Source organism: Apostichopus japonicus, chromosome 4 (genome assembly GCF_037975245.1).
Source record: "Apostichopus japonicus isolate 1M-3 chromosome 4, ASM3797524v1, whole genome shotgun sequence".
NCBI lineage: Eukaryota > Metazoa > Echinodermata > Holothuroidea > Aspidochirotida > Stichopodidae > Apostichopus > Apostichopus japonicus.
This window is the reverse complement of record NC_092564.1, coordinates 5,816,947-5,841,199: the sequence shown is the minus strand read 5'-3', so window position 1 is coordinate 5,841,199 and position 24,253 is coordinate 5,816,947. Positions and strand designations below refer to the sequence as shown.

At 36.7% G+C, this 24,253-nt stretch overlaps 2 protein-coding genes across 2 annotated transcripts in view; one reads left to right on the top strand and one right to left on the bottom strand.

The window, feature by feature from the left end:
* The window catches only part of LOC139966273 (uncharacterized), a 262,794-nt gene that overhangs the window by 196,944 nt on the left and 41,597 nt on the right, over positions 1–24,253 (bottom strand). The window lies entirely within an intron of this gene.
* LOC139966265 (dTDP-glucose 4,6-dehydratase-like) overlaps positions 1–24,253 on the top strand; it is a 44,245-nt gene that overhangs the window by 11,421 nt on the left and 8,571 nt on the right. The window contains exons 4-13 of the mRNA XM_071969117.1: positions 10,130–10,178; positions 11,950–12,041; positions 13,026–13,139; positions 13,364–13,455; positions 14,292–14,353; positions 15,506–15,558; positions 18,602–18,728; positions 22,261–22,346; positions 22,711–22,824; positions 24,130–24,231. Coding sequence (XP_071825218.1) covers positions 10,130–10,178; positions 11,950–12,041; positions 13,026–13,139; positions 13,364–13,455; positions 14,292–14,353; positions 15,506–15,558; positions 18,602–18,728; positions 22,261–22,346; positions 22,711–22,824; positions 24,130–24,231 — 891 coding nt within the window. The remainder of the gene's footprint in view (positions 1–10,129; positions 10,179–11,949; positions 12,042–13,025; positions 13,140–13,363; positions 13,456–14,291; positions 14,354–15,505; positions 15,559–18,601; positions 18,729–22,260; positions 22,347–22,710; positions 22,825–24,129; positions 24,232–24,253) is intronic.

The following is a 24,253-nucleotide window of genomic DNA, read 5'->3' as shown; positions in this document are numbered from 1 at the left end:
TCTTATTGACCGTACCTGAAACGTAGTACTACACGTCTGTGATAAGTACTCAATTTAAAGTAGCAAAACTCAACACAGAAAAGAGTTTCCAGATGGTGAGTAAATGTGCACCATCTGGATGTTCGCTCCTAGATAAATGTTCTAGAAAAAATTAGAGCGTCAGGTCACTCTTTTTTAAATTTAACTCTTCTCAGACCCCCTGCCCCTTCCCCACCGTGTACAAGCATGGGATTTATGGGGGTTGTGAACCAGACATCCTCGGGGAATAATTTAACGAATAAATTTTGCATAGCAAGTTTGAAGGCTCTGAATTTGGTCACATGTAAAATGCTATGTTTCCTGCACACAGAAACTGCTGTTACATGTTTGATCTGAAGTGGTAATTTGACAGGATTGCATTGCATTGTGGGATGCGATACCAGATAAGTTCATCTTTATCTGGCAAATAATCCTAAAGGTTCCATCATGCTACAAAGTACAGTAATTGAGGCTGATTTGGCCCGTAATCAGTTGGTCTGAAACCAGGGGAGAGGGTGGGGGAGGGAGAGGAGGTGGGGAGGCAGAGTGGGAGGGAGTGGGAGGACGGATTGGTGATATCAGAAGGTTTCAAGCAAACACATTCAGTCACGCCTTCCATTTCACAGAAGTCTAGAAAGGTACAGTGCTGTCAAAATATCAATCCTAGAAACTAATATTTAAGCGGGTACAGGAAATATAAAATGAACATGGATTTCAAGGGCCGTTGATGTAAAGTCAATAGCTGTGGAAAATATCTTAGGTGAATTTGTTCCCTAGAGCAGCCTAACTTTTCTGTTCCTTCATCTAAATGTCACATACTTTCATCCACTCTGATTTCGGAAGTGGTTCAGCTACAGCGTTGTTAATGTGGTAATTAGATTTACATTAAGCAAGCTAGTCAATTGTTAAGTGATTTCCGTTCGTCTCCAGAGTCTCCTGCAGGTAATTTGTAACCTGCGTCGCTTCATTCTAACCTGCGTCGCTTCATTGCAGCCTACTTCGCTTCATTGGTTGCCTGATCAGATTCACCAATCAAGGATCTTATATACCGGTACTTGGTTATACATGTCATAATTTTATGCCACTTTTTACCGTTAGGTTCCCTCAAGTTTGCTAGTACTCTAAGCCTCTGCATGAACACTAGGCCTATAGGGACCATCATGTATTACTCTTTGTTTATTGTTACGTGCTCTTTTACTCATGAAGGTTGTCGTAGCATTTTGTTGTTAAGTCGCTTCTATCAGTAATTAATTCACCAAGCCATCCAAGTGATGACTTGACACAGTTTGACATATTGTTTTACTTAGGATCATCAAATTCTGCTTAATTTCATTCTTTCCCGTCCCCCTTCCCGTCCCCCTTCCCGTCCCCCTTCCCCCTCTCTCCTATTTTGGTACTAATATTCTATAGCAATCTGTTTCATTATATTTGGCTAGCCAAATTGCATTTTGATTAAAAAGTATTAATACAAATTTCTAATCATTGTATATATGAAATGTTAATGCTCTAAAATAGTCTTACAACTGGAAGGGAAGTTCCCTTTATGGCTGCGAATGAGAGACAAACAGGAAAGATTTAATTACAGAGACATCCCATTTGCCATTTCATATTGAAACAAACATTGATCATTCTATAACAAGGTTTAATAGGATATGAACCTGTGGTTTTCTGTAGATTATTATGGAGAGAAATTTGATAGCAATCTGTTATTATCTCTGCCTCAATAATACCATAATAAAGTTGCATACATGTATAGCTGGGAGAGTGGTATTGTACAGTACACAATATACATGTGCAAGACCTGTCATGGACACCAGAGGGTATGATGACTGTATTTTAAAATACAGGCTGTAATATGATGAGGTTACCGAGTAATCAGTATAATAGCTAGGACTGTATCAACGGAATATAAATTGATGTGGTATTACATTGCAAAATACTGAGAAAACTGCTTAACAACTGCAAATGTTGTTTAGTGTACATATATATATATATATATACAGTATTGTACACAGGTACCATATTGTAGTTTATATGAGACAAGAGTTCAGAACATTCAAAACTGGTAAACAAAAACTGGAATCCTTAATTATTTAATGTGTTTATATGTATTTCACAATGGCTATTGCTGTTACCTGACCAAATTTAGTTTGAGATTATTTTTAGTCTTTTTTTCCTTCAAGTTCCCATGTATTTTCTTTTGTTTCAATTCATCATTAAATTCTTATTTAAGCATCAATGAGCAAGCTGTTTCATTTTGATACATGATACATCACAGTACAACTGAATTATGCATAAAGTAATAATAGGATAGGTATTGTAGACAGCTGCACTTGTAACGTTTTGGATATATTTTTTTGTTTTTGTACAATAAAATTTAAAAATAATATTTTCTTATTTTACGTACTCACTTTTGATGTCCTGTTTATAAATATTTATATTTATACTGGAAATGAATAAATGTAAAAAAAAAGGAGGGGATGGAAAAGTGATAAAAGGGGAGAAATGTTCAGTTGATTTTCTTATCAATGTTACCTTATTCCTGTATTCTACTTACATTGGTGGCATATGCAGAAGTGCCTGTAAATTTCAACCTGGTGCATTGCATTCCCTTATTAGTGTACACTAGGATATGCACATACACATCATGATGCGGGAAAAACTTAGCCCTCTCCTTCACCCTCTCATCAAAATAAGTTACCTTCACAGATTTCAAATACGACTGACTGTGAGCATCATCATACTGCTGTATACCCGAGAATTTTAATTATTGAGAACTTCCCTGCTAATACAGTACTTAGTTAGCTAGTTAACTATCACACCCTACATACTTTTAACTAGTAATTGATGTCCTATCACAGCCTTTTAATAACTGTCCTTATATCGTGTGATATTGTCCTGTATTCCACATTTACACATAATTTATGAGCTTATGCACTTTCTAACCTTTTTGCATGAACAGACTCCACTTGAATAGAGGAGATGCTGATGTTGAGTTTTCGACATTTTTTATTGAGTGCCCGGTTGTTGTAATCAACGAAGGTTAGGCTATAGGAACATCTGTTATCGAAGCATGCTAGGTTCATAAAGAGTAGCTATCTTTAATTGGAAATGTGACTTTTTACAGATTCTAAACTTGTGATAATATCCATGCATCAAACTACCGTAGCATTAAACTTCAAACCAGAAACGAATGTTCGCACAGATAACAATAAGAGTTCACATGAGAGAAGCACTTTGAACTACAGCAGATATTATGGTAGTGCAAGCTAGAGTGCTATTGTTGGGAGGAGACAGGTAAAGCTCTCCCCTCGTAACCATTTAAGCCAGCTTAAATGTGGGATTTCCTTCTTCAAGTTTGTTTGAAGACAAAGTGCTGTACAATGCAATTTGTATCCACTGATTTACTCAATCATACTCGGCCTATTTGCATTTCTGGAGTTTAAAGTTGAGAGTACAGACAGCTTTAATTAGATTTCATGGCTTCTCCAAATCCATGCTTTAGTGAGTACAGAGATATAAATGATCTATAAATTTGTCTGTCTGTATTGTCATCAGTGAATCATACTGTCTGTATGTTTGCACAGTTTAGTTGTTTCCATTTCATCAAGTTTAAGGTGCACAGGAATCTATATAAAGCTAAAGGAAATCTCTGCGAAAGTCTTGTATGAATGATCGTAGATAATAGTAAATACGTATATTAAAATTTTATTACTGTTGTAAACTTAATTGGATTTCCTGTTTTGAACCATTCTGTTTACACAAGAGAAAAAAAAGAATGTTCATATTGATGTGATTTATTAACAACAGAAAGCCGATAAACGGTTACTCTTTGATACCTCTTTTACTTTCAGTAAATTTCTAGCAATCATTCTTTTTGTACCTCATATATCAGCTCCAGCCATGATCGGCTGACAGATGTAACCAGATATCCTCTTCATTAGTCCCGTAAAATTCTGTCACAATTTTGTCGCAAAAGCGTCACACGAGCATTATATTCAAAAGCAATAAATATTACAATTAAGCATAATTTACTGCGTTCCTCGCTTACCTGTCTCCCCACAACCTTAGCACCTACTATGCCTAGAAGGAACTGGTAATCTTTAACAATGTGCGCCTTTTATGACCGGCTCCCCAGGTCTATGCCTTTCCTTCTCATTCTACCATCCAAAGTGCCAACATTGTGCTGCTTGTTGTCCGGAATTTTATGTTACAATCTGGGATCACATGTGTGCAGGTTTCATTCAGTTTGCATTCTATTTTGTTTTGAAAGATGAAATGAGTTTATGGCACTGCCATTATCATAAGGGGGGAGGGGGGGGGGACAGCAGTAAACTTCAGTGTAATTCCAAGTACTTTTTAGCAAATCCTGTAAGGATGAAGGAAGGACTTGCTGGTTGTTTAATTATTTCCTTCTTGTTAATTTCTTTGTTGTGGGTATACTGGTCATCATATAGAGGAATGATCAAGGTTACACTGTAGTAACCTTAGATCTGGTCGGTGGGTAGTGTTGAATTCCATACCGTCCATACTCCATACAGCTCTCCAAATGATGGTTACAGTTCAAAAACTGCGTACAGTAGCTGATATCAAATGATGTGTAAAATGTGTTTTGTGTTACCTTGTTCATAACATGACAGCATCATAAATGTTTCCATGACAATCTGCTTTGTAAAGACATGTACCATTTAGGACATGGCTAAATATCTCAGAACATAGTCTTACCATGGTGATACAAATTGGCATTGCATACTATGAGGCATATGTTGAAACGAAGTAACCTTTTGACATGGAGTCTACAAGTACTGTAACCTGGTCCCTATTAATGTGTAAATATATGCTTGTTTAGAAAGCAGGATGTACATCTGATAAAGGCAAACTGTATTTGTACTGTTAATTATCCCAAAATAGTATTATTAACAGCTGTGTTTATTGATCAAATATTTACATTCCACTGTACTTGGCAATATCTAAAATGTATAGACAAAAATGCATGATATGTATTATCTGCCTTTTGAAATCAAATCATCAACAGAATTTGAACAAAGGACTGTAAACATCTCAGGAGGGCTATTGCCATAGCAACCTCATGTGGTTATATTTAGCACATTTATCAGAAGAAGATCATGTATGTATTTAGAAACTAATGTACTGTACTGAGAATGTCTTTTGGTACAATTACTAGTACTGTATGTTACACTTCAAGGTACATACTGCAGTGTATTACAGGTGTGGTACATTAATATGACACTCTTTTGGAAATTTAATGATTTTACCCTAGCAACCGAAAGTAATACCACAGTGAAGTGCATTATTAGCAACTCTCTCAATGTGTTTTTCATATAAAGTGAAGCCAAAAGGGGATCCAAGTTATCACAATTTTGCATCTTGTTTTTTACTTATTTTTACTTAGTTTTATACTTACCTCAGCTCGACTATAAATTTGTTCATGTCAAAATTTTTAAAAATGAAGAAAGATTTTTCTTGTTAGAGCTTTCATATTGCATACATACATGTTCTATAGTTGATATTAAACAAAGGATGATATTTGTACCTCATTTTTGGATCATCCAAGTGAATTCCAGATGCATTCCAATCCTTGACTGCACCGTGTGGCAAAACAGTGCTGTTATCAGTGAAGACACTTCTAAAGGGATTGTCAAGAATTTCATCAATTAATTGTCAAAACCATGAAAAAATGTAAAGATTGCATGTTGTTAACACTTTTCAAAATGTAGGTCTATCAAAAAAATTAGAGAAATTAGAGAAAAAGACGATTGAAACAAATTTTCCAGCTCAAAGTCTCCAGTACACCACAATTCACCCTTGTACCCTGTTGCTGCATAACATGAGTGCCATTGTTTGGACTTGGCAATTGGCTCATCTAGTACTGTCTTTCACATCACTCAATTTATTGGTTAAACCTTTAGATAAAAATGTAAGTAAAAACTAGGGATGTAAAAGAACAAAGTGACTGTAATAACATTGCCAGCGTACAATAACGTTGTAAGTCACCCTTTGACGTATTTGTGCAGAGTGTACCACAAACGGGAAACAATAACAATGGACTTTCCACGTACTTCTCGTAAGAAAGTAAACCTTTCATTAACTTCACTCTTCCAATAAACATACAGAGCTCTACAAGAGAAAGAAATGGTTGTTATCTGTTCACACATTTGTTAACTCATTTTGGTAGCAATTCTTCAATTAAAAGTAAATTATGGTTAAAACACTGCCGCAACGTCTGGTCATATTTCGTAAGATTCGCTGCTATTACAGGCCAGTATACATACTGTGCCGTACGATATCGAGGTTTTGCTGCAATTGAATTGCCTATCTTATGAAATATGTCGACATTTTGGGTACTTCTTCATTTGTTGCAGTTAATCGTGTTTGCAGTTAGTTTCCAGTCAGTGGATGCAATATTAATTGATCCCACGAAATATAATGCTTTGGATATATGTCTCAGTCTAGCGGCATAAAGTAAGGCTTTTAGAAAGTTACAACTCTACAAAAGTAGATACACAAGTGAAGGTAAATACTTGTACAAAAAAAGCGCCTATTCCATATTCCATATACGAGTTTCAAAAGTTAAAAAATGCAAAAACTTTTACCGTCTCAGTACAATATATACATGCCTTTGATTGAACAATACATATCGTCAGTACATGTTTGTGTGCATCACTAACTTAGCTCAGTGTGTAGTGTCAGTGGTTCTGCTAAAGAGATCTAATTCATGCAGGGCCTATTGTCTCTTTTTCGTAACATGATCTTTCTTTTCCTGTATCTATGGGGTAAATCACGGCTATATTTGCAGGTTGCCAAAAGGGATGGCGCATAGTTCTCTCCCACCAACTCCTGTCCCAGACTGGCTATAGGACTGACGGTCTCCATGGTTACCCTGCCATTACTGAGTCATCTTTCTGTTGAGCTAACATCTATGTCAATATTAGATAAATTCTCATCCTTCTATAATCCTGTAAAGGGCCACTCGAAATTTAAATAGAGCACATGTACAGTATGTGAACAACTTCTGTATAGTAGAGACCGATGTGTCACGGGAAGGCATAACACGGTGAAAATGAAAGTTGTTAAGTACATTTGATTAAGTTATTGTTAATGCATCTAGAATGGAACTCTGTGAGGTTTGATTGATAAATTGCCACAAAGGACCTTCATGACTCGCTCTCGGAGAACCAGATTCAGAAGGCAGTAAAGTTTAGTCTACCGAGAAATGAAAATATCTGTTTAACACCCATGGGCATGCAAGATGAAGCGAATAAAATTGCCCCAGTCTTCAAACACATTTCCCAGGCAATTTTCACCTACATTAACTTTGGCATATTATTTTCACCTTTCAGAGAGTGGTTTGAAGATCATCAGTACTGGCCCCAAATATGCTAGAAAGTCCGATAATGGTCACCCATGCTCAATTTCAAGTTCTAAGCTTTTTACTATCATGCACTCTAAAAGTAGTACGTTTACCACACACTTAGATATTTATTGTCTATTTGAAGATAACAATGGCTAGAGATAATTTGGATGATGAGAGCCTTTAGAAATGTACTTTTGGAAACTTCCAGCAAATTTTCAGGTTATGCTTAACGCAGGGCCTATACCTAACAACTTTTAAGCAACTTCAGTTTGCTGTGCTGCTCAATGTTACAATAACGAACTATAAACCTCTAACAAAGAATTGGTACAGAATGATATAAAAAGATGCTCAACAACTTACAGCTTCCTTCATGGATCTTCTCAACACGCCCTAATTCTAGTTAATTATTACTTTCTGAAAAATCAGCCAGAAATAGTTTTAAGACAGAGTACAGTACACTTTCCCCATCAGCCTAATTCATCACTCATCCTGTCTAGGCCAAGTCACAAAGTTCAACATTTGCTTGTCTAGTGTTTCCCTTAATGACAATGTCAACAACAACTGACAACAAGGAAAAAGGACAGCGAGACAACAATAAGGAATTACAACAATAAGGAACAAAAGGATTTATGATGCAAACATGTATATCGACTTTAAAGAATCCTCAAGGCGGGAAGGACAGAAGAACCGATGTACAGATAAAGGAAACCTTAGAAATATAAAAATGTCATATAAATTTCTCTTGTTCCATTTCTTTCTGTAGCCCCCCATTCGCCTCCCCCTTCCACACCTATTCTAACTTCAAGCATTCAATATGGTGCCTTTATTGAGATTGTATGAATTCTGACTATATGCATCTGAAAGCTGATGCATGCACAACTTAGTTTACATGTTATAGAGCTTTTGTACTCAGATAGCATATAGAGTTGATATCAATGTTTTCTCTATATCTTGTTTGCAGTACAACATATTAAACAAAAAATGACTCGGACTATATTAAAACAAAGTGTGAATTTTATCGTCATTCTCCAACACAGCTATATAAATATATATATTGTATTGATGGATCTATAGTAATGTGCATACTGTACTAGTAGGCATTAATGTGTCATATTCTGTATTTAGTAGTCAGTATTCTCGGTTCGTGTTCCACGTCGCTAAGGTGTACGGAAGCACAGAGCCACACACCTAAAACCCATGGATAATGTGATGAATCAGACTACTGCATGAGTAGCTGTTTCCCAGTCTATCTGTTCTGTGCATTCTTTCAGAGGAGGCTGTATGCAAGGTTGATATATATATGAAAGGAGTCAGCTGTGACTATATAATAGTCTGTTCAATAATAATATACCTTATTAAATCAGACAAAACCCAGTCTTCATGACAATAACCTTCATATGACAGAGATTCTTTGTGATGGATAACTTGTCCAAACAGCTTAGAAAAATCTTGTTCCAGTTGGGAGATGATATCCTTGCATTAAAAGTCATGTCTGGTAAAGCTGTCACTTTGTAAATCTGTGATGTATTGTGCTACTAGGATTGGAAAACTTTGACTTTTTCTCTTGTAATCTTCTTTTTTTTCCATTTAGAATGTTAACAGTATTGACACTGAAACCAATGCCTTCATTAGGATATTAAGAGCTTGAGTATTTTAGATTTGAGCAGTGTAAATTTGCAAAAGTCCACCTCCATTACAGAAAGTAGACATTGTATGGCAAATGACTAATTGAAGCACATGTGGTTGGATGGTGTCATATTTAGACTTGATCAAGTCTTCTGCTGCCTTGTGTGTGAAGGACAGCAGATTTTTCTTATACATATCGTAGACCATGGAGGTAAAAACCTCCATGCGTAGACCAATGATGATTATTGGGTGGTGTTTGTCTTCTTTAGCCACAGTATATGACCAGCGCTATTCCCTAAAGGTACTTGTTTGTTTGCCTTGGCGATTGAATAAGGATGTGGCCAGGGGACATGGTGTGGAGGGGACATGGGGGGGGGAGGTACTGTAACTTCGTTATGGGTTTAGAAGCAGTGATTATGGTTGACTGGTGTTTTACCTCATAAATAAGGTGTGCTTCTTATAGTATATTGTAATTTTTCTGTACCACATGTCTACTTTAGCATATATCATACAGTCTCTTTCAGATATTGTGTTTGAATGCAAAGTGTAGTAATAACTGTTAAGTGTAGTTATAACTATAAAGTGTAGTTATAACTATAAAGTGTAGTTATAACTATAAAGTGTAGTTATAACTATAAAGTGTAGTTATAACTTTCAAAGTTTTGAATACTGTTTGAAATAACTATGAAGTGTAGTTATAACTATAGAGTGTAGTTATAACTATAAAGTGTAGTTGTAACTTTGAAGTGTAGTTACAACTACAGTGAAGTTATAACTGTAAAGTGTAGTTGAAAAGTAGGTGTAGTTATAACTATAAAGTGTAGTTATAACTTTCAAAGTTTTTTATACTGTAAATGATATGTACAACTACAACTTACCACATCCTCCTATGATAAACAAATCGACAAAGTTCATATCTGACTAAATTTATACCTTTAAGATTAATTGAAGGTTCCTGTATTAACTAAACCTATATTATTGTATATTCACAGTTAAGTCAACATAGCTAATTAATCAAAACAAAACAAAAAAGGACGCAGCCGAGGCATCTGGACGAAGCAAAAACAAGATATGAAAACAACTTGTTTCCTGCATTTGTTTCTTTCACAGGCTTTCATGGACCAGGTTGAATTTGTACAAGTCAACTTAAACCAACCAAGTAAGTATATTTCCTGCTTTGTATGACTTTCACTAATGTACTATATCCCTTGTTTCTCCCTTACCTGCCTTCACATACTGTAAGCACTCCAATCTACCAACTGTGTTGTACAGGTAGCTTTCAATAAATGGAAAGAAAATATTTTCACTGTGCCCTGGCTGACCAACCATATCCTATACCCTCTCCCTCCCAAAACTACCATTGCGAAGCTTAATAAATGACTCCAGTTGAATCTTCAAACCATTCCTCACTCTGCCATGCTGATGTCCATACACCAGAGTGACCTGGTAAAACTTTTAGCACTGCACTCCAAGTGGCCCCACCTCCCCCCCATGTTGAGGAATATAGGGGTCACCCACCTCTCCCTCGTTTAACAATCCCAGTGGCTGTGAGGAGATATGTAGGAGAGTGGCTTGTACGGAATGGTCATACATTGCAGTATATATATGTAACACTAACTCCTTAAAGCAGTGCATGATTAAAATTGATTATGTTGGATTGCAATCAGGCCGGTCTGGGTTTAAGCCAAAAGATCCACCTACATTGATGATGCTTCCTGAACTTGAACATCATCCATCGTTAAGTTCCTTATTAAATTCACTGTGTCACAAGTCAAATCAAGAGTTATCAAGATACAGAGGAGAACTTATGAACAAAACGTTGATGTGATAAGAGACGATGCCAAAAGAATACTCAAACAGTTGATTTAGTTTTGTAAAGTCCATATTTTTATGATATTTCTTGGATTTATGCATACACAAACACCCACACACAAACACATATATAAATATATGCACATACATATACATATATAGCTAGGCTTGGCTGGAGCAATGTGGTTGACGTCCAACTATTTGTATTTTATTCTTGAGTGGTAATGAGTGAAGTCATTGATAGTGGGGAGGCTGTAGACCCCTGGTGTAACAGTTGATATATGTATAAAACCAGGAGGGTGTCCCTGCAAGGGGCGTCACAGAAAATTACCCATAATAAACAGTGAATGTGTATTATAAAACTTATGTCCTCATTGACAATCCGGTAATCTTTTCCATGGATTTGAGTGCTTGCCCTTTACTAGATCATGTGTAACTGATCCAACCCTGTATTACCCTGATACGCTTACAAAGGCATTACTTAATTCCCCCAGAGTTATAAATAAATAAAAAATTTGTAGCATTGACAACACAAAAGATAAACTTAGATACCAACATCTGCATACTGAATACTTGCATAGCTATATGGTAATATCTTCATCTACTTTACAACTTAGAATCTAAGTATGTTTTCCCAAAATAAAATTGCATATTTGACATTCACATCCTAGGTATACATATATATTTTAACATATTAATATTTTATAATGAATTTTTTTAACAAGTTTAAATTAATAACATCTAGTAAAAGCTTGTCAAAGGTAACCTGGTGTGTCTGGATGGTCTGATAATGTGAGACGGTCGCAGAAGATTTCTTTCCTGTTTGGCAAAGAGCGCTAATTGACAGCCAAACAACTATAACTTGATACAGCTAAACTGTAGGCGCCTACAAGTGACTCTGAGATGAGGCTTTTTCATATAGTTATGTAAATCATTTATTTCTTTCATATAATTTGTACACTGTCTGCTATTATGCATGATTAATCCTCCCACTGAAATTACTCATTCATAAATACGTCATCACATGAAATTCCCAGCAGGAGTACCATTTTGTCTATTAATGTCTAACATATTATCACTCACTCTCTGACATTTTTTGGCTGTTCCTGCCATTTCAGCTTCCTGTCCAAAGGCCTTCGATTGTGAAGAAGGTGACTTTGACATTGTCATCAACCTGGCAGCAGAGACCAAGTTTGGCCAGTACGATGGGGTAAGTTGTTTCAGACCGCAGGTTCCTTAAGCGACGTCTTTGCTATTTCAGCTCAACAGTTCAATTCTCTGTACAACCTTTACTAATGAATCACACGGTGTGAATCCTGGTAATATCAGCATGAATTGCTGTGATACACTAGACTGTTCAATTTGCAGGTTTGCATCAATTGAATATCATGAGTTTTGCCCCTGGCTTAAAGCAGTCACTTTATGTGCTAGCCAGATTAAGGCCTTTTTTACCAAGCTTACTGAGTGTTGCTCTTGATCAATGCTTAGACAATGTCCTAAATATCTTTTCTTTTCCATATTATTACTTAATATCACATTCACAAAGTGATCTTTATATTGACTTCATTCCTGTCTTACCTGTCTCCTACACATTCGCACTCTGATCTACCTTGCCATGAAACCGCCAACCGAATCCGGTGAATGAATATCTCCCACTGGAAACCTGGTGTAGAGGAAGAGGGTGATGACCTTAAAGAGGGTCATTTGGGTTGCGGTGCAAGAATGTTACCAATTTGTAAGCATGGTAGATGGGTGTGTGTATGAATGCAGGAGACGGGTAAGTATATCGTCGTTAGTAAATACCCAGAAAAGTATTGCAGTTTCTTTTATATTTATTTATTTTCTTTTGCTGGCCTTCATTTAAAAGTTGACTAGTCAAGCAAATAAAATGCTTTGTTATATGATACTGCATGCATGGTTTCTTATTGTCAGAAATGCATCTATAGTACAGTATGACATCACGTCTGCTTGCTTCAAGTTGACTCTGCCTACAAAACGTAGCTGGAAAAAAACGGACTGTCAAACTGAAAAAGCAATTTCACCTAGACGCTCAGATTTTGTCCCTCTATTACGTCAAACATTAATCACTTCTCGATTTAATATTCCTTTGATGGTAATTACAACTAACACTAACTAACACTCAACACGGTCTCCAAATGTTTCCAATCGGTTTCTCACAATTTTCTACTCGCAGGTTTACGAAGAGAGCATTTTGAAAGTCGGAATTAACTGCGCCAGGGAGGCTGCTAAGAGAAACATTAAGAGGTATTTGGAACTATCGACCGGCCAGGTTTATTCATATGACAAAGTAAGTTGAACGGGTTATATATGACTTTGGCACCTCACCGGTTGCCTGTTCTTTTAACATTCCCCAGAGAAAAGGAACGGGAGAGGAGAGAGAGGTTCTCTCTGGATAAGCTGTTGGTTTGTTTTGACTAATCTTGTAAACTAACTTTAACATGACTGTTATTTTATCTCCCCCTTCTTTGGTTCCTTGCTTCATAAATAAATTGTGACTGCTTTACCTTTCAGAAAGCTAGCAGAGAAGATTCCAAAGTATCGCCGTGGACAGGTATCGCAAAGTACAAAATGCAGTTAGAAGAAGAACTTGCAAAGATGGAAGGGTAAAAATGTGTAAACTTGTTTTCACAAGAAAATAAAATGTTTAACTTTTTTTGTTTAAAGTCATAACAACAGACAATCCTATGCGAGTTACTGGTGTTATTACTCTCTGTGTCTTGGGATTTGTTGATAAAGGGCTCAAATTTCAATTAAGGAATCTAGGTAATTAGTCCAAAGCTTATCCGTAGATTGTTTCAAGTTAATCCGAGTATGCTCTCAATCTTGCTATGCCAGGGTTGAATCTTTTAACCTACATATATTGTAGATTAAGTGCATGAAAATATAAACTAGGTATGGTGTACAGGAGCTGAATTCTTTGTTATTCATATCAGCCTACTCTCCCCCACCCCTACTCTCACCTAGCCTTCCTCCACCCCTCCCTTCATCTCTCATACCTTTCAATTGGTTTGTAGCTGTCATGGAGTCATGCTGTCATGATTAAATACAAAATCTTCTGTTAAAATATTGCCAGTAAAACAAGAGTTATTCTCAAAATGTTTGAGACATTAGACAGCTATCAATCCATCGAAACCTTGAAGACAAATTATGCCAATGGCCAAGAAATTTTGACTGGGTTGATATCTGGTGTTGCCGTCACACTATCCCCACTCTATCCCCCACCCTCTCCCACTTTTTCAATTCATGAAGCAACTGACTAAAACATGGGATTAAGGAGATCCATACCTGGGTATAACACTCTTCTACGTACAGTATTTCAGTGGAGTGAAACTGACTTCCTGGTGTGGGATAAGCTGTACAGAGACAGTTCATCCATCTGCTCTGAAAATCAAGAAAACTTAACGTTTAAAATCTCTTCCCTTCTCCTTTGACTCCGCAGGTTAAATTACATCCTTCTTCGGCCTGCTATCGTGTACGGTATTGGAGACAGAACCGGTCTCAGTAAGTTTACCATTTCTTACTACCATGTGGTATTCTGTTCACGTTCTTGGTCATTTTCTGGACAGGTTCATATACAGTGAGGGCTATAAGCATGGATAACATGAAAAGTGCCATCCTAAATGCAAGGAGAGATTGGCTTTAAGTATTCAATCATAAATTTCTGACAAATATATAGATGAGAGTTTAGCAAGATTTATGAAAATGACAAACAGTTCCTTTGATTCATCATATTAAGAAATATCAATGCAACTAACTGCCAACAAACTCTGAGACCGGTAACACTAGCACCTGTTTGTGTTTTCGCTGATAAAAGCAATCGTAGATGGCATTTATTTCCTTCTTGCATTCCTGAATAACAGTTAAAATTAAATCCATTTGTGGTAACATGATATGAAAGCACAGCATTTATATTTGGCAGGTCATGTTGAAACTCGACCCCCTCTCCTCTTGTTCACCGTCCCCCTCCTCTAAAAAGATACCAAGGATGGGTCATACGACACCTGTTTGTAACCAACACATGATACCTGATTGTAACCAGATAGCTTCTGTTTGCATCGGGTTTTAACAAACTAAATCTTACTTATCCATAATGGATTTGTGCCAAACAGCTCTTTTCTGGTTACGTCAGAAAAGAAACATGACTCTCTTCCACTTGGATAAGAATTAAAGTAGTTTCTCTCTTATTTTCCCCTTGTGATTTTGATAAATCACTGTTGATCAAAACATATTTTTGGGATTGCATTTAGTAAATGTAATTATACCTCACTAAAATCCTAAACAACATGCACGTCAATTGTCAAATTTGATGTCAATAACGAAAAAATTTATTATACTTGGTAGGTTTGTTAAAATTTCCATAAACTTGTATTTGAACTAAACAACTGATTTAAATAGCACAATCTTGAATAGTGATTGAATCTATTGACAAGGAGTCCGGGACGTGCTGGTATCTGGTTTTATCATAAACTACACTTCCGTTAAAAGAATGCGTATGTGTTTGGTTAAATTAGGTCTTACTTAGTATTGGAGAGGATTGTGTAAATACAAATGTAGAACATGCGTCAACACCTGGTTTCATCATGAAGTGCTGATATGAATGTTTGAGCGACCTCACTTTGACCTTTATTCTTTAATTTTTTTTACTTTCTTTAGCACCAAGGCTTGTCGTAGGTGCCGTGTACAGAGAGTTGAAGGAAAAAATGAAGGTAGGAGGATATGGTATTATTTGAGCATCAACTGATTGTGTCAGTCATATAACTATTAACATATTGTGATACCTAGCTGATAACTGATTGAGTCAGTTATATTTAACTGTGTACATATCCATTGGTATAACTCACAAGTAACTGAATGGATCAGTCATATCAAAATGTACACACATCCTTTTGGGTTACCCAACCGATAACTGATTTAGCCAGTCTTGTTTAGCTGTACATAGCCCATTGGGGTACATTATAGATAACTGATTGAGTCAGTCTTGTTTACATAGCATATATCGTTTGGGTTTACCTGACAGATAACTGATTGAGTCAGTCTTGTTCATAGGCGTAGGAGGCGGGGGGGCTGGGGGGGCTGCAGCCCCCCCAACAATTTTTTTGGGTGAAAATTCGGGCAATATGCTGAGAATTTTTCGGGCACCTACTGGAAGAATAATAATATGCAATATGTTTTTCTGGGGGTTTTTTTGTAAAAATTCGGGAATATGCTGAGAATTATTCGGGCATCTACTGAAAGAATCATAATTTGCAATGTGTTTTTCAAATATTTTGGTGAAAATTCGGGCAATATGCTGAGAATTTTTTCGGGCACCTACTGAAAGAATAATAATTTGCATTTTTTTCAATTTTTTTGGTGAAAATCTGGGCAATATGCTGAGAATTTTTCGGACACCTACTGGAAGAATAATAATTTGCAATGTGTTTTTCAATTTTTTGGTGAAAATTCGGGCAATAGGTCTATGCTGAGAAGTTTTCGAGCACCTATTAAAAGAAGAATAATTTGCAATGTGTTTTTCAAATATTTTGGTGAAAATTCGGGCAATATGCTGAGAATGTTTTCGGGCACCTACTGAAAGAATAATAGTTTGCATTTTTTTCCAATTTTTTTGGTGAAAATTTGGGCAATATGCTGAGAATTTTTCGGGCACCTACCAGTGGCAGAGCGTCCATGGGCGATGACCCCTGACGGACTCAAATGGACTGCTGGCGCCCTTTTCAGCTTTCACTTTTTTCTTATTCGCGATTATCGACTTTTTTATTGCGCTCTCAAATACCTATTGACATTTTTCACATTTTGTTGGTGCAATTTTCTGACAAATGGCGATGACACTTATTTATCCTTCATTTTTCTGCAAATTAGCAAGGCCCGGAAAGGGTCATTTCCGGCGATCTAGGGAGTATCTTTACTCAAAAATTTCTGTACGCTCCGCGCCAACCTGCGGTGGCGCTCCGCTTAGATAGTGTCAAAAGCACCCCTACAGACCCATTCTCTTCCCCCCCCCCCTGTCCCAATACCCCTCGCTCCGCCACTGGCACCTACTGAAAAAAGAATAATAATTTGCAATGTGTTTTTCAATGGTTAAACTGATATTATTATCATTATTATTGTAAGGACTTGCCCAATAATTATAACCAATATAGAAGGGTAATAACACGAAAAATGATTTTATGTTATTGGCAGGTGTAGTAACTGATGGATGCCTATATGATATGCACATTAACATGTAGAACGCGCGCGGAGCGCGCGAAAAAATTTTGGTTATATTTTTCGGGCAAGTCGTTACAGCCCCCCCAAATCAAATGAGGCTCCTACGCCTATGGTCTTGTTTAGCTGTACATACATATATAAATATATATCCATTGAGGTACATTATAGATAATTGATGGAAGTAACGTACAGAAAACTGAATGCATCAGTCATGTTATACTATACAAATACCATCTTGATAACTGAGAAATGACTGATTGTATCCATCATTAAAGTGTGCACATGTCCAAATGGGATATCTACTAATTGGGAACTGATGGCATCAGTCATATTACTTCCCAAATCATCGCTTTATCTTAGTATGGTAAAGTAATATGAAAGTCAGGCACCAACAACAGAATGAAATTGTAAGACATTTTTGCTGAGAACACATGTAGTCATAAATTGCTTTAAATGCTTCAGGCTTTCATTCATATATTTGTCAGTTTCATAATATGAGCACAAACTGTTATGTAAAACTTGCCTCTTGGTAACAGCTTCATGTCCCAAGGAACGATTTTGGTGATAATATTTACCATGTGTTTAATTTCTAATCTGTAAAAATATCGAAACTTACTACCAAGTGTTTCTTGAAAACCAAGCAAATGCAAGGTTATTGTGTTTCTAGCAAATACAGAATTCAGTTTGAAAGAATAAAGTAGGAATTGAAACCAATGACCTCAGGAATCAGTAATTATCTTTCAAATTGTTTTGATAATTTCCTAGTCAGATGTTTGTTTATTATTTTGCTTTACTAGTGTAATAGTCATCGAATATTAGTTTTGTTAGTGGCATAATGAACTTTTTGTAGAACATTTATTGAGAGAGATGGCATGGGGAAAACTTGTTGGAGTGCTCAATTATTTTTAATTTTCTATTAGCTTTTGAAGAGGCAATTCTGGGGGAGAATTTTGTTTTCTCCAAATCAAGATATCTTCTTTGCTTGTAAACTTTGCAGTAGACATATCCTTATAACTTTATAATTATAACCTTATAATTTTCGACTTGAAATACTTGATTTTCTTTTTGCATAGATTGCATTTTTGCACAGCTGTAACAAGTAATAGGAAGATTTCAGCTATTCTACCTTCTTCTTTTCACCATTATAGACCTAGGGTCAAGGTTGTACCCATTCTTGAAAGTGATTCATTAGTTTGTTGAGTTGTTTGCAAAAGCCAACTTCTTTATGTAAAATATGGAAGCAAATGATTGATTAATAGGATAGAAATGAAAAAAAAGCATTTGAGAGATGGTGAGAGTATTCATAATTTTTTGGTTTCTGCTTTCGGTTTTGTGTGTCCAATTCGGACCTATAATTCTCCTTTCATCTTGGTAGGTAGAACCAGTGGTCTCAGAATTACAAGTCTTAAGACTTGTAATTCTGTGCCCACTGGTTCAAATCCAGTTGTAACCAACAAATCTCTTTTTACTCTTTCCAAATGCATTTTTATAATTTCCCAGTTTTCAGTTCTTGATTTACTCTTTTTTTATAATTTTTCTTAGTTGCTCTGGACCGCAGATCTGAACATGAATACCGTTCACGTCGAAGACGTTTGTCGGGCCATTTGGTACATCCTACAACACGGACAGACTCAAGAGATTTACAACATCGTCGACCAATCAGAATCTAGTAAGTGGCTCACAGCTGCCTCTTTAAATCGTGACAAGTTGCCTGGTTGTTTTTTGAGTGATACTTGTGTCTGCTAGAAGCCTTCCAATGGAGGAAGCGTGGGATTAGAAGTTGATGTATTGTTAGGTGTCCTGGAGGACTTTGAAAGTACTGAATGTACTAATTTGGCCGACATTAGCCACATTTCTCATTAATTCACAAGATTACAGAAAACACATGCATCTTTTTTAATCACTGTGTACATCCGGAGCAGTTTCTCATGAGCTGTCGAATATCACAACAGAACATATACATGTACCGTGGTCAGTGCCAGTCAAAGTTGTAGAGAGTCATGTCGGTCAAGTGAGGGTCAAGCCAAAGCTTTGCCAGAGATTTTCCTGTCTCAAGTTGAGTCGTGGATTCGGGTCACTTTATGATCTCGTGGGGGGGGGGGGGGGAGAATTTGTCAAACTTGTACGAGTCGCATCACTCTTGAAATCTAATGTCATGACTTGTTACACAACTCTTGCAAGTGTGCATTGTGGTTACCTTGAGCCATCTGGTCTCAGCTTTTAACCCGGATTGCTATGTCGAAAGTGAAAATACATGACCGTCCTGCTTTCAACTATACTGAAGCAAATTAACTCAATTGTAGGTAAACTCAGTTTTACTTTAATTACATACACCAATAGGGAATGTGTTATGTTCCTAACTGTTAACGAAAGTGACAGATTTCTCTCTGAATGTTAATTAGGTTTTCCAAAAAATTGTGAATTGAACTGTAACATGACACTAATTGGGACAGATGGTTGACTGTGTATGTATGTGTGTGTGTCAGAGCATGACTTGTTATTATCTACTCATGAACAGTGCTATGTTTAGACCAATTTCTGGTCTAACTGCTTGATCGATCTTGAGGTAATAGCTAAACTTCCATACTACCTAATTGGAACTGAAAATCAAAATGGCTGACAGTTGCATAGATGGGAGGGGTTTGAAGGGGTGTGGGGGGGGGGATGATATGAGGTGGTGAGGAGGAATAAATTCCAAATAAACAGCAAGATGTAACTGTTAGATGTACTCTCTTTTAAGGCAGTGGTCTGCAAACTTTTAGGCCCACGATACAGAATCTTTCATGAGGACTGAGAGATGACCCCGACCATACTTCAAAATTGATGCTCGGAATTCATGACTTACCTGTACTATTGACTTCATGCTTACATAAAAAATTACATAATCGATCTCGGTCAGCATGCTGTGCGTACTGTAGATAAATGTTTAGACGTCTGGAAACATTCTTAGACCAACGAAAGATATTTTCGTAACCTATTTTTCCACCAAGGGCACCCTTGTAAATCATCGTTCTATGACACCTTCCCGTCCATTTCAGAACGTTAACACATTTTCATTATAATTCTGTTACATCTGTCAATTTCAGTTTGCAGAGTAAACTTTGAAAACAACAGAAACTCTTGTTCATTTCACGAAAGCACTACTTTCAGTTCACTGTTATTACAAACGCAGGAAAAGGATGTCTCATTTTACAACAACTGTAGGGGTTCCTTGAGTGAACATAGGAAGTGGGTTTTCAGAGGATTCTTACAATAGTGCACATTTTTACTACTACTCTCATGATAACACTACACCCTAGTATCTGGTGTAAAGAAATCATTGACACCTCCAATACCATTTGCATACTACTTAAAATTAATGTGCAGCCACAACACAGTTATGGGAAGAGAGCATTTTGCGTGGCTGGGCCACGCCTCTGGAATGAGCCTCCAGCTGAACTCAGAACTGTTTCTAGTCTAACAACATTCAAGTCAAAGCTGAAAACCTACCTTTTTAGACAGCATTACTGCAATATATAAACTGTGTATTCAACTCTATTCATGTGCAGTACTCCAACACAGTCAAACGTACATGCTTTTTATTCTTCATGCTCATCTATATTGTATTTTATTCTGCAGTTTTACTACATATTATGTGTCATATATTTTTTTACTGTTACATAGCGTTTTAGAGCACTTTTGTGGGTTTTACGCTTTATAAAATATATTATTATGATTATTATTATTAACACAGTTATGTATGGTCTCGTTGATGAAACACATCCTGACAAATGATAGTAACTACTGGTCCAAAGTTCATTCTTAGCTTTCTATAGTTGTGCGACAGGTATCAACAAGGCCTGTTACACATCCTCAGACCTTATATTCATGGCATAACGTAAAAAAACACCCAGTATGGATGAAAACAGACTATTTCTGAGGAACAAAATTCTGTGATAACACATCGATTTTGTCCCTTCATTGTTCACATTTGGTTGCCAAGGAAACATGTTTATCCATAAAGGGATAACATCTCAGTTATCAAAAGGCTCCTTATCATTAGTATCATTAGGCTCTTTATCATGACTTCTGTCTCCTGAGAAATTTGTCCCTAGTCGGATGTCAGCTGGATATTAATTGAGACTGCTTTGCAGGACAGTGTCTCAAACAAATCTAGTTTTCTGCATCGTAAATTAGTAATTTATCCCAATGGTGAAGCGATTGTAGTAGTTTACAGGGATGGTTGGGTGGTGTTTCACATAGCAAAACTGCTACTAAAGATAACCAGAATTGTTGCACTAGATAGCCAAGTTGCTGTGCAAATGAAAAGATGCATAGTAGTTTTAGTACACAGAATGTTTAAATAGTACTGTTACTTTTTGATGATAAATAGAATATTGTCTATAATACGTGATAATGGGCTGGCCATACAATTTGAAATGATTCATAGAAACTGAATGTGGCAACTTGTTGATGGCGATGGATTTCTGGAGACTCAAAGTGAGGTGAACGAACATCGCTGTGGCACACAGAGATTACACACAATAAACGTTCATTTTGAATGTCTTTGGAGAACTTTCTTAGAAATGAAAGAAAAGAACTATGAAAGAAGACAAAATTTAATTACGATAATATGGGTTTGGATTGTTCACATGTGTCTTTTCTATCCTCTGTTGTGTAGAATGGAGTGGCAATGATTATTTGTATTCCATGAATTTTATTGGACAAAAAGTGATAGTGAAACTGGCTTACTTCAACAAATGAAGTATGCGGAATTGTTTAATGTGTGAAGGTTTTGTCTTCATTCGAGGGGCCTCTTACACTGAAAAGCGTTATTGAAAATTTTGCTTTTCTAGTATCTGCGTGATATCCCATCTCTGTAATTATACCCAATCAGCTGAAATGTGTTTAATTTTAGCATTTGCAAAGTCACAGCATAAAGTCAAAAGTCCCATTGAAGGGATTACTTCAATTCCAGAAATCAAGTGATGTCTTGATTTCAGTTAAGGAAAATTATGTTTGCATCAGTATATAACTGAAATCATGAACAAAAGGCTTGTCATTAGTTTTGCAGTGTAGACAATCCAAACTTATTGGTCCATTAGAAATACCGGTGTGTGTAATTTGAAGATGAGCTAACCAGCCAGTTTGTTTACATGAGATACAATGTATTATTATGTCATGTATATTTTATGAAATATTTCACTATTTATCTCTTACAGCTCAAGGCTCAATCACCAAGCTGGTCTGTGATATATTTCAAATAGAACATGATTACTTTGGAAGTGTCATGTCTAATTTGGCAAAGGTAGGTCTTGCTCTCTCTGAATCAAATTAGGCGTCACTTTCCGTTAGAAATATATCCATATCAAATATTTGTAAATGCATCATAGACAGAGAAAGATGAAACTAAAATAGGTGGTCAAACTTGACTGATTGTATACATTAAACAAAGCATGCAGTTCCCTCTTGTCGTTCTATTGTTAACAGTCGAGTTTAGAGCATCAGTTCAAAGGTCAACCACATTTCAACTCATATTCATGTATCACAAAAACTGTTTCTAAAGTCAACGGATATTTATATAATACAGAGTCATGATTCCTCAGGAGGGAGGATGCTATTGGGGCGGGCATTAACTCAGTCTTCTTGATTTCATCTTTTCAAACTTTCAGCTGAATTTAAGTGACGCAGTCGAGGAATCGAACGACAAACACATCCTCCCTTGGTCGGAACTCTGCAAGAGAGAAGAGATACAACACACCCCTCTCAGTCCTTACTTAGACCAGGTTTGTGACATGCAGATATATCTTCTGCCTTCTTGAAGAAAATTTTAAATTTGTGAATATATTTCTCACTTCCTCTTTGGTTCCTTGCATAAGGCATGAAGAAATCTATGGGATCTTGATGGTTTGTGGATGTACATCTGATGGTTTGTGCGTGGATGGTAGTTGCGTGTGTACATGTACATTTTTCCGGGGGGGGGGTGTTATTGATTTGTTATGTTCATATTGTCCTTTTGTATGAAATTGTGTATTTTGCTTTGTTGTACATTGATTGGTCTCTTTCTCTGTATTTTAGGGAGCGGAGCACCCCGTCAAGCCCACAAGGGTTTTTTTGTTCCGCTTCCTTCACTTCATGTATTATTCACTACTACTTCATGTTATTTGTAAACGTTTAAATGCATGTTGTGAAAAACAAATAAATGAAATGAAATGAAATGTTAACATGGCTTGTTAACATGAATGGCTTTCATGAACGTCATGTTTGGTGTGCAGATGTGGCTTAGGAAGTTCTTTGTTCCCTTTTGTTATCGGTGGAGGTCAACCAGGAATTTGTCACCAGTGGCCAAAATATGAACACTTTCTAAGGCAGATTTTTACTCTAAAGTTAATATTTTGGTGGATCCCATTGTCAAATGGTAGTTGTCCCATATTGCGTGGTAGCCTTCTAGTGGTCTTAGTGGAGTTGAAAGGTCACTTGAGGTCACCACTGGCTAAACCATATGAAAACCTTGTTAACAAGCAATACTCAACAAGTACTGCTTTTGTGCCCCCTATAGTTAAGTGATAGGTTCAACTTAATCAATGATCGCATTCTAGTAGTCATGGTGGAGGTCAAAGGTCACTTGAGGTTAGAAGTGGTCAAATCTGAAAGCCTTGAAAAACTCTTCTTACTCAGTCATTTTGTAGAATGCCTGGTTGAAATTAGAGTAACATGTTAAAAGTCAGATTAAATAAGTCCAAAGTGGTGCATCTCAAATTTAAAATGTAGATACCTCTAAGTGAGTTCTCAGTTGCCAGTGTTATTGGTGGAGGACAAGGGTAATTGACGGTCGTCGGTGGTTTTGAGACTAAACTGGTTGGATAACTGACTGAACTAACTCAACAAAATAACTTCAGTTTTGGTAAATCTCATACTTGGTATATCGAGGCCCCATAGAATTTTCTATGGAGGTTGAGGCGGGGGGGGGGGGGATCCAGGAGGGAGGGGAGATATGTGATGTGTGTGCATACAATTTTGTAGAACATTTGACAAAACAATCTCTGCTATGAATAACGTAAGGATTGCTTTCACTTTTCTTTCATCCACAGGAACTCCTGTACAACAAACACCTCCACCTTGACGGATCCAAACTGGCTAAACTCGGCTTTAAGTTAGTTCACCCAGAAGTTCGAGAGCAAGCACTTAGAGAAGTAAGTTTTGTCATAACGTCCC